Below are 16,487 nucleotides of genomic sequence, written 5' to 3'. Positions count from 1 at the left end.
GATTATCACTAAGTTAATTGTTGGACCTTAGTATCAAGGGGGAAATTAAGAGTTTCAATGAAAGGTATGGGACTTTCATTAGGAAGAAACTCTTGACCTTGATTCACTCTTTTTGATGTGTGTCAAAAAGGGGGAGAGTAGAAAGGAGAATGGAGAATGTCTAGAGATTGTTCAGGGAAGAACATTGGAAAACCTAAGTTAGGTTATCGGGTTAACCTAACTTGATTATGGGTTTGATTATGGGTTTTGTCAAACATCAAAAATGAGGAGATTGTTGGTGCAACCTTAGGTCAAGGTTGACCTGGTTGACCAGACTCGAGTTGACTTGACTCGAGTTGTGTTTTGATGTTTGACGAGTTATGTTTGACAATGTTTGACGTGAACAGAAAAGTTGTATCTTGATGATTGACAAGGATACAAGCTTGGGAGATTGTGGGTGCAACCCGTGGTCAAGGTTGACCTGGTTGACCCGAGGTGAGTTAACCAGACATCTGGTGAAAAGTCCAAGCAGGGAGCTTGGCACGGGAAAAGTCCAAGTATGGAGACTTGGCACGGAGTAGTCCAAGTATGGGAACTTGGCAAGTGGAAGTCAGAGAGGGCTCGGTAGCTCGTTCTCTGGACCGGATGTGGAAAGTCCTGGTGAGTGAAGCCAGGCAGACGGATAAGTCCTGGTGAGTGAAGCCAGGCAGTTGTGAAAACCCTAGTGAGTGAAGCTAGGTGAAAGTCCTGGTGAGTGAAGTCAGGCAGTGGGAAAGTCCTGGTGAGTGAAGCCAGACAGTTGGAAAGTCCTGGTGAGTGAAGCCGGGCAAGGAAAAATCCAGATGGATCAAGGGTGATCGGACATCTGGTGTTGAGAATGTCAAGTAGGTCAAGGGAGTGACCGGATACTTGACACGAAGAGAAAAGTCCAAGTGGGTCAAAGGGATTGACCGGACACTTGGTGGGGAGTCTTAGCATGTCAAGGGAGTGACCGGATGCTAAGCATGATGTACCAAGAGGTCAAGGTTGACCAGATATTGGTTTGGACTTGGTTTGGGCAAAAACCAAGACGTGGATCGGTCTGGTGACCGATCCACTGATACTGTGGTTTCCTGATCGGTCTGGAGACCGATCAGAAAGCGATCGTTACTGATCGGTCTGGGGACCGATCAGCAGGAAGCCTGATCGGTCCCCGGGACCGATCAGGGTACGCACAGAGAGTTGGGCAACTCTCTGTGAAAGCATTCTGATTGGTCTGGGGACCGATCAGCATAGAGCCTGATCGGTCCCCACGACCGATCAGATCAGCCCCAGACCGATCAGGGTGATGCATGATCGGTCTGGCCCTAGCCGTTGAGAGACAACGGCTAGATTCTTCTGCTGTCTTTGGCCTCTGTTCTTCTCGCAGGTGGATGCAGGCTATAAAAGGGCTGAGGGCTTCTACAGTGGTCTGGCCCTCTTACTCTTCTTCTGGTCCGAAGCTTCTGCTTCTTCTTCTTCACTGCTGTGATTTGAGCTTTGTTGAGCTCGCTTCTGCTTGAAGCTTCGTGTGAGCTTCATCGGCTGGTTCCTGCTGTTGTAGGCGTAGCTTGAAGCTGCTCCTTCATCCAGTCGAAGAGAAGGCAAGTAAGCGAAGGTTTTACAGTTGTATTGTATTTTGCTTCTTGCTGTACTTGTACTCCTTTTTGCTGTTGTAAGTTTTTGTGGCGAGGTTTCTCCACCCATAAGGAGTTTATATTAGCCGATTTTCCGGGGACTCATCCACCGACGGATTGATAGGCTTCGTCCACCTTACGGACATGCCGAGGAGTAGGAGTATCATCTCCGAACCTCGTTACATCGCTGCGTGTTGAGGTTTGATCTTCTTGTCTTTGTTTCTTTGTTTTATTTTCCGCTGCGCTAACGTCAACTTGTAGAAAGAAACGAAGATTTGAGGTCGGATATTCACACCCCCCCTCTCTAGCCGCGACCATCGATCCTAACAGAACACACATGTACTCAATGACTAAGGAGCATCAGAGACAGCTAGCCATGACGCAAGACTCAAGCAAACGAGAAAGATGACACAGGAAAGGAACTGATGGGATGCGCAGGAGCTGTTAGGGTCAAAATGTGCTATAGAAGGGGGGTGAATAGCTCGTCGCGCTCTGTGATGTGCTTCTTCGAAGATGTGCAGTGAAATAAACAACAAAAAACACACTCACAATGCTAACGCTAAGGATTTACTTGGTATCCACCTCAAGAAGAGGTGACTAATTCAAGAATCCACACACGGCTCGCTCTCCACTAATGAAATACTCCTTCTTGGTCACAGCCGGAGGCGGAGAAGCGTCGTACAAACCCACACAACAAAAATACAACACGCGCAAAAAGAAAATACAAAGAAGAACTCTTTCTTCTTGCTTACTTTTTGCTTGTTGTTGCCTCTTGAACCTTGGAAGTGTAACTACACTTATCTCCAAGAGCCTTCAAGTACTAGCTGTGGAAGGGCGGAGAAGCTCGTGAGAATTGACGCTGAGATCGTAGCTGTAGTTGCTCGAGAGGATTCGAAGAACTGCGGAGGAAGACGCTCGGCAACGGCTATAACCTGCGCAACGGTCGGATCTTAATCGATTGAATTACTCTCAATCGATTGGGGAGGCTCTGAATTAATCGGTCGATCGATTCAGAGCGCATATGTGCTCTCTGGAAATAGCCTAAATCGATCGATTAATCAATTCAGGCTTTCTCGTGATCGCGCAAGAAATGCAACCTATCTCCAATCGATCGGCTAATCGATTGGGAAAGCTTCTGTGTGTGCGACATAAGCTCCCATCGATCGACCGATCAATTGGGCCACCTTTCTTCACGACGCACATCCAATCGATCAACTGATCGATTGGACTTCGGTTCAATCGATTGGTTGATCGATTGAACCACCTTTGACTTGCCTAAAACCAAGTCCAAGGTCTCCAATTCCAACATCCGGTCAACCATGACCTGTTGAACTATTATGCTTGACATCCGGTTAACCTTGACCTACTAGGACTTCTTCACCAAGTGTTCGATCAATCCCTTTGACCCACTTGGACTTTTCTCCTCGTGCCAAATGTCCAGTCAACCTTGACCCACTTGAACTTCCTTCCACTAGATGTCTGGTCATCCTTGACTCATTTAGATTTCCTTATGCCAAGTATCCGGTCAATCCTTTAACCTACTTGGACTTCTCAATACCAAGTGTCTGATTAACCTTGACCCATCTAGATTTCCACGTGCCTAGCTTCACTCACCAGGTCTTTCCATCTGCTTAGCTTCACTCACTAAGACTTTCCATATGTCTGACTTCACTAACCAGGACTTTCACCTAACTTCACTCACTAGGGTTTTCACCTGGCTTCACTCACCAGGATTTTTCCACTGCTCGGCTTCACTCACCGGGACTTTCACCTACCTGGCTTCACTTACCAGGACTTTCCCACTGCCCGACTTCACTCACCGGGACTTTCACATCTGGCTAACCTCCACTTAGGACTTTCCCAGTCAAGTATCCAGTCAACCCTTTAACTTACTTCACTCTTCTTCACATCTAATTAGTCAACCTTGACCAGAGGGGAATTGTATCAACAATCTCCCCAAACAGACGATTACATCTACAATCTCCATGTATTGTTAAACATCGAAACTCAAACATCAAGACTCAAGCTTTAGCCCACTCAAGCTTAATCAACCTGGTCAACCTGACTCAAGGGATATTGCACCAACAATCTCTCCCTTTTTTATGTTTGACAATACCTTTAAGTTAGGCTAATCTCATAGTCTCAACTTCCTTTCATGCTAAAGTATGAATGAGGGTTTCCTTCATTCTCTCCCTTTCCTAGAGGGCAACCTCCCTCTTTAGGTAATGAAGGCCTTGTTAGGACCTTCGGATAGCGGCTATAGAGGGGGGTGTGAATAGTCGACCCCAAATTCTCGTTTCTTCCTACAATTTGAGTTAGCGCAGCGGAAATAAAGAGTAGAAACGAAAATGGAGAAGATCAAACCTCAAACGCGACGATATAACGAGGTTCGGAGATGATACTCCTACTCCTCGGCATGTCCGTAAGGTGGACGAATCCTATCAATCCGTCGGTGGATGAGACCCCGGAAAATCGGCTAATAAAAACTCCTTCTGGGTGGAGAAACCTCGCCACAATCTCTCTTGCAACAGCAAGATCGGAGTACAAGAAATACAGCAAGAAGCCAAGAACAATATGAATGTAAAAACACTAGTTTGCTTGCCTTCTTGTCGACTGTTGATGAAGCAACAACTTCACGGATGCCAACCACAGCACAGCAGCAACTGTTCAGTTGGAAACTCAGCCAAGGGAAGCTCACACGAAGCTTCAGGGATGAAGAGCTCAGCAAAGCTCATATCGCAAGGAGGAAGAGTCAAGAAGTATTACCAACAGTAGAGGCCCTCCACCTTATATCAACCTGCGAAGAAGACAAAGAAGAAATCTAGCCGTTGTGACTCAACGGCTAGACCTGGACCGATCAGGCTCCACCCTGATCGGTCCAGGGTGGATCTGATCGGTCAGGGGACCGATCAGGCCCTGCGCTGATCGGTCCCCAGACCGATCCCAACTCTCACAGAGAGTTGGTTGCGATCCCTGATCGGTCTGTGGACCGATCAGCCTTCTTACTGATCGGTCACCAGACCGATCAGATAACTCACAGAAGGTTTCTGTGTGGTTACTGATCGGTCCACAGACCGATCAGATAACACAGTGTTTCACTGGATCGGTCAGCAGACCGATCCAATTACCCAGCCTTAAACCTAAAACCTTCCTGATCTAGAGAACGAGCTACCGAGCCCTCTCTGACCTAGTCCGGAGAACGAGCTATCGAGCCCTCTCCGACTTCCACGTCCGATCCAGAGAACGAGTTACCGAGCCCTCTCTGACCTAGTCCGGAGAACGAGCTACCGAGCCCTCTCTAACCTAGTCTGGAGAACGAGCTACGGAGCCCTCTCCGACTCCATCCAGTTCAGAGAATGAGCTACCGAGCCCTCTCCGACCTCTCATGCCAAGCTTCCATACTTGGACTTTTCCCCGTGCCAAGCTCCCTGCTTGGACTTTTCCCGTGCCAAGCTCCCTGCTTGGACTTTTCCGTGCCAAGTCTCCATACTTGGACTTTTCCCGTACCAAGCTCCCTGCTTGGACTTTTACCGTGTCAGGTCAACTTAAGTCGGGTCAACCAGAACAACCTTGACCAAAGGTTGCACCCACAATCCCCCAAATTCCTATTCTTGTCAAACATCAAAATACAACTTCTCTATTCTTGTCAAACATCAAAATATATCTCGAGTCAGGTCAACTCGAGTCGGGTCATCCAGGTCAACCTTGACCTAAGGTTGCACCAACAATCTCCCCCTTTTTGATGTTTGACAAAAATCATAATCAAGTTAGGTTAACTCAATAACCTAACTCAGGTTTTCCAATAGTTCTCCAATGTTCTTCCTTGAACATTCTCCTCAAACTCCAATGTTCTTCCTTGAACATTCTCCTCAAACTCCAATGTTCTTCCTTGAACATTATCTGGACATTCTCCCCCTTTTTGACACACATCAAAAAGAGTGAATCAAGGTCAAGAGTTTCTTCCTAATGAAAGTCCCATACCTTTCATTGAAACCCTTAATTTCCCCCTTGATACTAAAATCAACAATCAACTTAGTGATAATCTCATATCACTCATCCTCAGAAATCTTGATGAGTAAAAACTCCCCCTAAAGGTCAACTCCCCCTTGACCATTAGGTAAAACTCCCCCTAAAGGTCAACTCCTCCTTGACCATTGCACCAACAATGTCTTGGAGAGTTTCAACCATTTAGAAATCTAAAGCACCAACTTCCATAGCTGAAATTTCAGACAACAGTCGAAAATCAGCATTTTGGCACGCTCTGATCGGTCACCAGACCGATCCACACTTCCCTGGATCGGTCCAGTGACCGTTCCAGACTTCCCTGGACCGATCAGGATCCCCTCTGATCGGTCCACAAATCTCTGATAAGGATTTCTGATTTTTCTCCCGAAATTCAGAAACTCCTAAAAAATCACAGAAAATTCCAAAAATTATAAAATTTTGAGAATACATTCCTCATGACATATAATATTATGGAAAAATAATTTTCTATGAAAATAACTTCCATTTTTAAATCTTGATACAAAGTTCGAAAGACTTTGAAATAGCTCAAGGTTAATCCATCTTTGTATCAACTTGCTCCATGATGAATGCTATCACTAGAAAAGCTTCATCAAGGTTTTTCAAATCAATTTTGAAATGATTTTAAACCATTCAATTTAGGACCACAATCTTAGGACTAAATGTACATGACTTGTACACAAGTTTTCCCTATGATCCTCAATTTCGAATTAGGCTCATCTAGGTACAAGAACTATGCACCTTGATCCTAACTCATCATCCTAATATCTCACACACATCTAAGGTGTATCAAACACATCCAAGTCAATTTTGATGTGAGATATGGGTTTAGGTCATCTTAAGCTAAGTTCTCATGCATTTTCTAAACAACAATTTGATCTCCATATCAAATTATGTTTCTATCCTTAAATCAATTTAATTGATCATAAATGCAAGAGATGATGACATGGCATAAAATAATATCATAAGTGAAAATATGTGCCAATGTCATGATGTCATGGCATAAAGTATGAAACTTAAATAAGGCATGACATATAACTAACCTAAGCATTATCATGACATTTCAAATGATAATAAAATAAATATGATGTCATGACATGGCATATGACAAACAATGTATGGCAAATAACATATAAAGGTATAGAAAATACCTAATTCTAGCCTTAGTTGCCATTTTTGATAATTTTGATCATTTTATCATAAATTCTATATTCCTAAGTGTAATAGACCTAAAATCATATACTAAAGATTTTTAGATCACTATGTGCCAATTAGATTGACCCTAGAAAACTCCTCAAATGTGGTTGGCACATCCTAATCACCTTAGGAATAATTTTTAATTTCATTTTCAAGGCTTGATTACACCTTAAAAATTCCTAAAATACCACCTTTTGCCATGAGTAGGTTAACTACCTATCCAATTAAGGTTGGCACACCCTAAACCATCTAGCGTGAAGGAATCACACTCCTAGGAACCCAATACCTATTTGAGCTCATTGGGTTCACTAAATATTCACTAGGGATGACTTCCCTAGCAACCCTCCTAATGACCCTCCTAGGCTTTAAAGCCTTGGTCATTTGGGACTCATCAAGATCAACTTTAGGGGTGACTCCCCTTGTGACCTTGGTGATGGTCTTCCTAGCCCTAGGTCTTGTTCCATAATCGAATGGAACATTATGATATGTGGGCTTGACCACTTGAGACTTAGGTTTGTGACCCAAACCTCTCAAGTCCTTGGCCTTTGATTTTTTACCCTTAGACCCTATTGTTGACTTCTCCAAATTCTTAAGAGCCTTTTCTAAAGTGTCAAGTCTTGACCTCAAAACTTGATTTTCCTTCTTTAATACCTCAAGCTTTAATTTTCCATTTTTCTTTGAGGTATTCCTAGGCATATGTCTAGTTGTTTTGGGATTCCTATCTAGGTTTTCCTTAACCTTAGATGAGTTAACTCTAGGGTTGGCATTTCTAGCATTGTCCTTATCTAGGCTAACATGTTTGGCACCTATGCACATGTATCGGTTTCTATGGTTATCATGCTTATCATTATTGACAATTGCAATAAAACTACTAGCATGTGTCTTATTAGAATTGCAAGAATGTGCCTTAAAGGATACCTTAGGGTTTGCCTTAGCTCCCCCCATAGATGTGCTTGGTCTCTTTTCCTTGTGAGGTTGTCTCCCCTTGGACATTGACTCCTATAATGTCCCATTTGCTTGCATTGGAAGCACACCACGTGCTCCTTGCCCTTGCGTATCGGGACTCCGGCTTCCTTGACTTTTGGTGTCGGTGGAGTCTTCCTAATCCTCTTTGGATATTTACTTTTGTAATGCCCATATTCCCTACACTCAAAGCACATTATATATAATTTACTTGAAATTAAGTTGCTTGAGTTACCTAGGGTTGAGGATGGATATAAGCTCTCTCCTTCATCCCTTCCGGAGGTAGAGGCTTCTTCTTCTTGCTCCAGTCGTGAAGAAGAACTCTCCTCCTCTTCTTCCTTAGATGTTGAGTAGCCCTCAACTTCTAATTCCATACCTCCATGATGTGAGCTACTTGGCTCACTTGACTCCTCTTCATGACTTGAATTGGAGCTCTCCTCATGGAACTTAGCCAAGTTGTTCCACAACTCCTTGGCATTGTTGTATCTACCTATCTTACACAAGATATCATTAGGTAATGAAAATTCAAAGATTTTCGTTACCTCGTCGTTGATTATGGATTGGTGGATTTGTTCTTTCGTCCACTTATTCTTTTCGAGAGGTTCTCCTTCTTTATCCACCGGAGGAATAAAACCTACTTGTACACAATTCCAATTTACTAGGTTAGTTATAAGAAAATACTTTATTCTTACCTTCCAAAACGCGAAGTCGTCACGATCGTAGAAGGGTGGAATCATGACGTCTTCTCCAAGTTGATCCATTCTCTAGCTCGTGCTCCCCCGGGTGTTAATCCGACGAAGAGCGACCTCGCTCTGATACCACTTGTTAGGACCTTCGGATAGCGGCTAGAGAGGGGGGGTGTGAATAGCCGACCCCAAATTCTCGTTTCTTCCTACAATTCGAGTTAGCGCAGCGGAAATAAAGAGTAGAAACGAAAATGGAGAAGATCAAACCTCAAACGCGACGATATAACGAGGTTCGGAGATGATACTCCTACTCCTCGGGTTGTCCGTAAGGTGGACGAATCCTATCAATCCGTCGGTGGATGAGACCCCGAAAAACTGGCTAATAAAAACCCCTTCTGGGTGGAGAAACCTCGCCACAATCTCTCTTGCAACAGCAAGATCGGAGTACAAGAAATACAGCAAGAAGCCAAGAACAATATGAATGTAAAAACACTAGTTTGCTTGCCTTCTTGTCGACTGTTGATGAAGCAACAACTTCACGGATGCCAACCACAGCACAGCAGCAACTGTTCAGTTGGAAACTCAGCCGAGGGAAGCTCACACGAAGCTTCAGGGATGAAGAGCTCAGCAAAGCTCAGATCGCAAGGAGGAAGAGTCAAGAAGTATTACCAACAGTAGAGGCCCTCCACCTTATATCAACCTGCGAAGAAGACAAAGAAGAAATCTAGCCGTTGTGACTCAACGGCTAGACCTGGACCGATCAGGCTCCACCCTGATCGGTCCAGGGTGGATCTGATCGGTCAGGGGACCGATCAGGCCCTACGCTGATCGGTCCCCAGACCGATCCCAACTCTCACAGAGAGTTGGTTGCGATCCCTGATCGGTCTGTGGATCGATCAACCTTCTTACTGATCGGTCACCAGACCGATCAGATAACTCACAGAAGGTTTCTGTGTGGTTACTGATCGGTCCACAGACCGATCAGATAACCCATTGTTTCACTGGATCGGTCAGCAGACCGATCCAATTACCCAGTCTTAAACCTAAAGCCTTCCTGATCTAGAGAACGAGCTACCGAGCCCTCTCTGACCTAGTCCAGAGAACGAGCTATCGAGCCCTCTCCGACTTCCACGTCCGGTCCAGAGAACGAGCTACCGAGCCCTCTCTGACCTAGTCCGGAGAACGAGCTACCGAGCCCTCTCCGACTTCCACGTCCGGTCCAGAGAACGAGCTACCGAGCCCTCTCTGACCTAGTCCGGAGAACGAGCTACCGAGCCCTCTCCGACTCCTTCCAGTTCAGAGAACGAGCTACCGAGCCCTCTCCGACTCCATCCAGTTCAGAGAACGAGCTACCGAGCCCTCTCCGACCTCCCATGTCAAGCTTCCATACTTGGACTTTTCCCCATGCCAAGCTCCCTGCTTGGACTTTTCCCGTGCCAAGCTCCCTGCTTGGACTTTTCCGTGCCAAGTCTCCATACTTGGACTTTTCCCGTGTCAAGCTCCCTGCTTGGACTTTTCCCGTGCCAAGCTCCCTGCTTGGACTTTTCCGTGCCAAGTCTCCATACTTGGACTTTTCCCGTGCCAAGCTCCCTGCTTGGACTTTTCCGTGCCAAGTCTCCATACTTGGACTTTTCCCGAATCAGGTCAACTTAAGTCGGGTCAACCAGATCAACCTTGACCAAAGGTTGCACCCATAATCCCCCAAGTTCCTATTCTTGTCAAACATCAAAATACAACTTCTCTATTCTTGTCAAACATCAAAATATACCTCGAGTCAGGTCAACTCGAGTCGGGTCATCCAGGTCAACCTTGACCTAAGGTTGCACCAACAGGCCTAACTTAAATCCTACATTCTCCCCCTATTGGCACACATCACAAAGAACTCTCCCCCTGAAGAGTTACTTACTGTTATTCACAACTTCACTCATTGTTCACAACACCATAATGAATGGCTCATACCCTTCATTATCTCCAATGCTCACCCTTGAGCATTAACCAATCCAACAATGAAGGTCTCGTACCCTTCATTATGTCTAATGCTCATTCTTGAGCATACACAACTAAACAACCACTCTCTATTGTGTTTAAACGCTCACCCTTGAGCATTTATGCTAACGAAAGTTAACCACCTTCCAAGGTGTATGAAAAATTAATTTTCATGTCCTTAAAAAGTAACTACCTCTAAAGACATGTTTCAAACTTCTGTCATTGCACCAACAATGACTTAGAATTCCTAAACCTTTAAGAAACCCAAATTTAGAAGTTTTGAGGTTCAAAACTTCAATATTGAAACCAAACCTCAACCTAAACTTCAACTTAGTCTTTCTTAACCAATCCATCCTTATTTTCATCATGAAAATTTCCCCCAAATGTATACAAATGTGTGTCAAGGGGTTAGGAATGGTTACCTAGACTAAAAATGGTTTAAAATGTTGAAATCAGATTTTTCCCAACTAAAATCAGCACTCCCAATCGATTGAAGTTGGGTTTCAATCAATTGAGACGTTGGGTCTCAATCGATTGAAGTTGGGTCTCAATTGATTGAAACCATTTCAATCAATCGACTGATCGATTCCGCAAGCTTCTGTTCATAGAAATTGCCTCTGAATCGATCCATTGATCGATCTAGGCAAGTTGAATCGATCGGATGATCGATCCAGCGAGGCTCTGCTTGCGAAGACATGCATCTTAATCGATCGGCTGATCGATTGAGGCTTCCCAATCGATCGGCTGATCGATTGGGTTTCTGAATTTCTGAAATCTAATTTCAGTGAAATTCAGAAATGCCCTAAAAATTCTATAAAATTTTAAAAATCATGAAAATTCATGTAGACATTACTTAGAGTATATATTATCATGGGAAAATAGTTTTCTATGGAAATACTTCCTATTTTCAAAGATTGACACAAACTTGAAAACTTGTAAAAACTTCAATGTTTTCTTCCAAGTTTGTGTTTAACTCCTCAATAATGATTACTATCAAAAGATAGTCTTCACCAAGGTTTTCCAAAAGTATTTTAAAAACATTTTCAAACCCAATTTCCAACCATGTTCTTTGGGCTCAATGCTCATGACTTGTACATTAGTTTTCTTAATGATTGGAGTACACATAACTATGTGTTTTGATAAAACCAAAACTCAACTAGATACACTAAATCAACATCTTGAGTCGTGTTCATCATCCTATCATCCCACTTGTATCTAATGTATACTAAAATACATACAAATCACCTTAAGTCTTTGTGAGATGTAGATTTTGATTTTGTCCTAAATTGGGACCATGCATATCTATCTAAGCATTTTGAAAGTTATGAACATCCACCTAGGATGTTATTTGATAGTCAATGTCATTTGTCCTTGATTTCAAGGAAATTAAAGTAAGGCTAAATAACTTTAAACCCCCTTGTGTTTTCCATCCAAAAGCAGTTTTTGCTCCCCTATATTTAAAAAATAACAGTTAGCCCCCTATGTTTTAAAGAAAAAAAGAAAAAAATAATAAATGACCAAAATAACCCTTACTTTGCTATTTAAATGTTAAAATTATGGTTAAATAACTTTAAGCCCATTTTTTTCCATCCAAAAGAAGTTTCTCTCTTGTATTTAAAAAATGACACTTAGCCCCCTATGTTTTAAAGAAAAAAAATAGTAAATGACCAAAATAACTCCTTTACTATTCTAAATGTTAAAATTATTATAATTGAAACATCCTTATTTAAGGTAACCTTAGATTTTTATATTAAAAAAAAAGTAAAAATAAAAAATCTCACATAATCGTTGAAAGCTTAATCTTAACCAAACATGATTGATTTATAGGTCAAAAATTTCACCTGTTCCTAAAAAAACTCTCACAAAATAAAAAAACTCTCACAAAATTTATACATGCACCAGTATAAACAATAGATAAGCAACAACTCTAAAAGAAATAACTATTAAAAAAACTCATTCCACCACCCTTACCAAATAAAAAAAACCAAAATTTTAAATTGATGAACCAAAATCAAATAAAAATGGAATAAAGTTCATCATTAAAAATCTCTTTCTCATTATCAAATGTGACATACAATAAAGCTATTATAATTATCTCATTATGAGAAAGAGATTTTTATAATTACCTTATTATAATCTCTTTCTCATTACCACCTTTGACTTGCCTAAAACTAAGTCCAAGGTCTCCAATTCCAACATCCAGTCAACCGTGACATGTTGGACTATTATGTCTGGCATCCGATCAATCTTGACATGCTAGGACTTCTTCACCAAGTGTCCGGTCAAATATAGGCGATCAAGAGACATAAACTGGTCAAATCCAGAAGTTGACCATTATAAACACCCAGATCACTTCCAGGCGCTCAGAGTCTAGGGCTCAAAACCTCTCTAGGCGCCCGGATGTTCTCACCATGCCAATAGTAGTCGTTGTTGAAATGGATCAAGATGACGTCCATGCCAACATAATCCAAGCGCCTAAAGCACTTTCAAGCGCTCGGAAAGTGAGGAGTCATCCAAAGCCATTAGCTAACTGTTGCCAGAGTGGATTGAGTTTGACGAATACTGGCACTCGGAGTGCTTCCGAGCAACCGGAGAGTACCACATCAGCAAACCGTCAAATTAAAGATAAAGGCCATAAAGAGAGGGTTAAAATTTGAAGTTTTATACAACACACAATTCGAATATTTTTATTTTTGTTCTTTAGTGTCTTTATGATCTACGTTTGTGCTACATTGCTGTAAGAGAGTTCTCCACTTTCAAATAGATTTTCATAGAAGGAAAAGATAGTGGAACTTTCATAGTTCTTGGACTAACAGCCTGAGAATTATAACCAACTTTGTGTTCTCTTTCTTTTATGATTATTTTTTATTTTTAATGTGTATATCATTGTTACATCATTAGCAAGAGAAATAGTTATTTTAATTTATAGGTCGTTATTCACTCTTCCTCTCTAACGATTCAAATTACTTCTATCACATCAATATTTTCACACCTATTAAAAATTGACCTAAGACATATTACCATAAAGATTTATATAGATATCAGACAAACTCTTCCGCTTTGAAATCACGCCTCCTTTCTCGTCGACACGCGATCAATTAAATTCATTTGTAAAAATTCTTATGAATCATTTATTCACCCCCATCAATTGATCCACTATTAAAAAAAAAACAATCAAAAGCATCCTTTAAATAAAAGTGTAATTCAATAAAAAAAAACAAAAGTTTGTAATATGAAGTGCATGATATAATAATAATAATAATAATATTATTATTATTATTATTATTATTATTATTATTTTGAATTTTATAATCTATATCCGAAAACTTTAAATAGTATTTTTTTTAAAAAATTAAAACATAACACAAAATAAATAATAATAATATTTTTGATTAACTTTTTGTATCTTATGATTTTCAGGCTCCACCGTTAAGATCCAAGCAGGCTGATGCATCTCCCGTGGAAGTGCAGAAAGCTCTACCCAAATCCTGTCGCTTTTCGACGTCATCCATCATCGGATCCGATTTCCGATTTCTTCACCAACTCCATCGGCCGGATCCCATTTCCCGGCCACATTAATAACAAAAACAGGTGGCGGCCGTCGCCTGTTTTTGTAACGCAAGGCGGCCGCCGCCGCCGCCGACCGCCGACCGCCGCCCCGCCGCCCCGCGCTACCTGAAGAGAAGAAGGCATGTCTTAAGAAGGGAGAGGGCGAGCCCGACCGCGACCGGCATATGTGTCATGCATCGGGTGGCTCCGCTCGTTTCTCCTCCGCCCACGTAGGCCACCATGCTGTTGGTCGCCGGCGAACTCGAGCCCGACGACTTCTGGCTGTCAAATCAAAAAAATTAAAAATAAATAAAAAAACATTGATCAGATAAGAATCCTGGTTGACGCCCACAAGCAACTACAGCAATAAATCTATATATAAATTGCGGACCGGCATGGGCCGGTGGCCACTGCACCCACGTCTGCATGGCGTCGCCGCCCGTCGAGATTGTATTCATCAACCATGCCAACGAAGTTCGACAAGTAGATAGATAGATATAGAGGCAAAAATCAAAGAGCATTCCATTTTTTAATCATCAACATGGCCCACGTCTTTTATTTTGTATCAATTGTCATTTTTTTTTATCAAAAGATGCCAAACTCCATCAACTACTATAAAATTATTGGGCTATTCTCAGCTATAATGTTCGATCAACTTTGATTTTTTTATTGTTCTTGTAGTTATTACAATTTTATAACTATTACAATTCACATTTTATCCAATAACATATATTGTAATAGTTAAATTTGGTAACTGTTACAATGTGAACTTATTTTCTTACTGATTTAAAATTTAATAGGTATCATATGAGATAATTATATTATTTTATAGGGGTAATGAAGTAGAAATTCAATGAATGATATCAAATAATATATTAGGATACGTAAATAATTTTAAGGAAGGTGGAGTAATTTTTTTTGATAAAAAAATATATAAAATGTCAAACACGGCACCGTGAGGCGTCCGAAGGTTCCGTTGACTTAGATTTGATCGAGTGGGTGTACCTTGAGGTGTTGGGGCAGAAGGTGATGAGGTAGTCGGCGGCGGCGGTTGCGGCGCAGGTGAAGGTGGAGGTGGCGTCGTCGTAGGCGTAGCTGTACGCGCGAGGGCATGCGTTCTTGAAGAACTCGGAGTAGGACGTGGGCTTGCAGGTGTCGGGGCTCCCGTACGCTCCGCTGCAGCAGTACTGCGGCGATCCGAACGCGTCGCAGGCGCTCTTGCAGGCCACGCTCTCTCCGCCGCCGCCGTCGTGGCTCGCCGCCACCACCCGCAGGTCTGCGGGGCAGCGCGCGTTGAGGTCCGCTGCGCAGCCCGTCGCGTTGCAGCCGCCGCCCTGCGGCGCCACCAGCATCGGTACGTTATACCCGTCCACCAGGCTCACGTCGTAGAAGTCCATCCCCCCGCCGCCGCCGAGCGTGAACTCCGCCAGCGTAGCCGGAGGGGCCGCGCCTTTGCCGGAGCATTCCACTGCCCCGGACCCGCAGTCGCCGGTGACGCAGGCGAACTTGCCGGCGGAGTCGGCGGCGCAAAGCGTGCGGCCCCAGAAGCGGCCCGACCACCCCGCCGGCGCGTCCAGCGTCCGCGATTCACCTCTCTGCAGCTCAAACCCCGTCGTCGCCAGCATCTCCTCGCCGCCGCCGGAGAGCACCCCCGGCCACACCGTGTACTGGCAGTTGTTCGCCACCGTAAACCTCCCCGCCGCCGCGACTCCTGAAAACAGAGGAACACCCAAATCAAATCAGCAACCACTCCCGGGAACAGAGGCGATCAAAAAACAAAGATCAATCACCCGACAAAGAGACGAAAATTGCCGAGAAAAAGATCATCATCGTCGACATTCTCTCAAAGTCCTAACGATCACCGTGGAGGAAACAGAGTGGGAATATATAGGAAGAGTAGACTGAAGAATGATCCAAGAAGAAAGGCCCTCGCCATTAAACAAAACAATAAAAAAAGACAAACAGTTTATCATTTTGCTTCTTGCTTTCTTTATTGGACTCTTTGTTGAACGTCTTCTTACTAGCAAAGAAGAACTGGTGATTGATTAGGTCGATCGGATGGGACGACGATGAAGTTGTTTGGAAAAAGTTTACTTCAAAGGTCTGCAATTAGGTAGAGTTGTTGAATACAATACACTATAAGAGTGTTCAAGTGTGTTTTATTTCGAGATCTTATTTTGCGCAATTGAAAAGCTGTCTTAGCTCAAGTGATAAGATAGCGATTTTTTTTTACAAGTGGTATCTTACTTTTCGAACCAAATAATCCTTAAAAAGATCAATTTGATGTTATACAAATTTTCTATCGACTATTAAGATAAATCTAAAAATACAAATGATTCATTATTTCACAACCAATATTCCAAAATTATCTTCTCACTATATAGCAAATATATTTACCAATAAGAAATTTTCAATCGCTCAGTTAGCGATAATAATAACTTTATCCATT

At 42.7% G+C, this 16,487-nt stretch overlaps 1 protein-coding gene across 1 annotated transcript; it reads right to left on the bottom strand.

Moving 5' to 3' along the window:
- Positions 1–13,805: 13,805 nt before the first annotated feature.
- Positions 13,806–16,165, bottom strand: LOC122056767 (thaumatin-like protein 1b). The gene is made up of 3 exons (XM_042618870.1): positions 15,829–16,165; positions 15,044–15,749; positions 13,806–14,320 (listed from the first exon to the last, which is right to left on the bottom strand). The coding sequence occupies exons 1-3, from the start codon at positions 15,875–15,877 to the stop codon at positions 14,161–14,163; spliced, it is 915 nt and encodes a 304-aa protein (XP_042474804.1). The 5' UTR covers positions 15,878–16,165; the 3' UTR covers positions 13,806–14,160.
- Positions 16,166–16,487: the final 322 nt, after the last annotated feature.

This window comes from Zingiber officinale, chromosome 3B, assembly GCF_018446385.1.
Source record: "Zingiber officinale cultivar Zhangliang chromosome 3B, Zo_v1.1, whole genome shotgun sequence".
Taxonomy (NCBI): Eukaryota; Viridiplantae; Streptophyta; class Magnoliopsida; order Zingiberales; family Zingiberaceae; genus Zingiber; species Zingiber officinale.
The sequence above is the reverse complement of the archived record's forward strand: the minus strand, read 5'-3'. Positions and strand labels throughout refer to the sequence as shown.

Coding starts and splice junctions, on each gene's coding strand:
- LOC122056767 (XM_042618870.1), bottom strand. CDS start 15,877: ATGTCGACGATGATGATCTTTTTCTCGGCAATTTTCGTCTCTTTGTCG. Junction 15,750..15,828: donor AATTTTCGTCTCTTTGTCGG/GTGATTGATCTT, acceptor CTCTGTTTTCAG/GAGTCGCGGCGGCGGGGAGG. Junction 14,321..15,043: donor TTCTGCCCCAACACCTCAAG/GTACACCCACTC, acceptor TTGATTTGACAG/CCAGAAGTCGTCGGGCTCGA.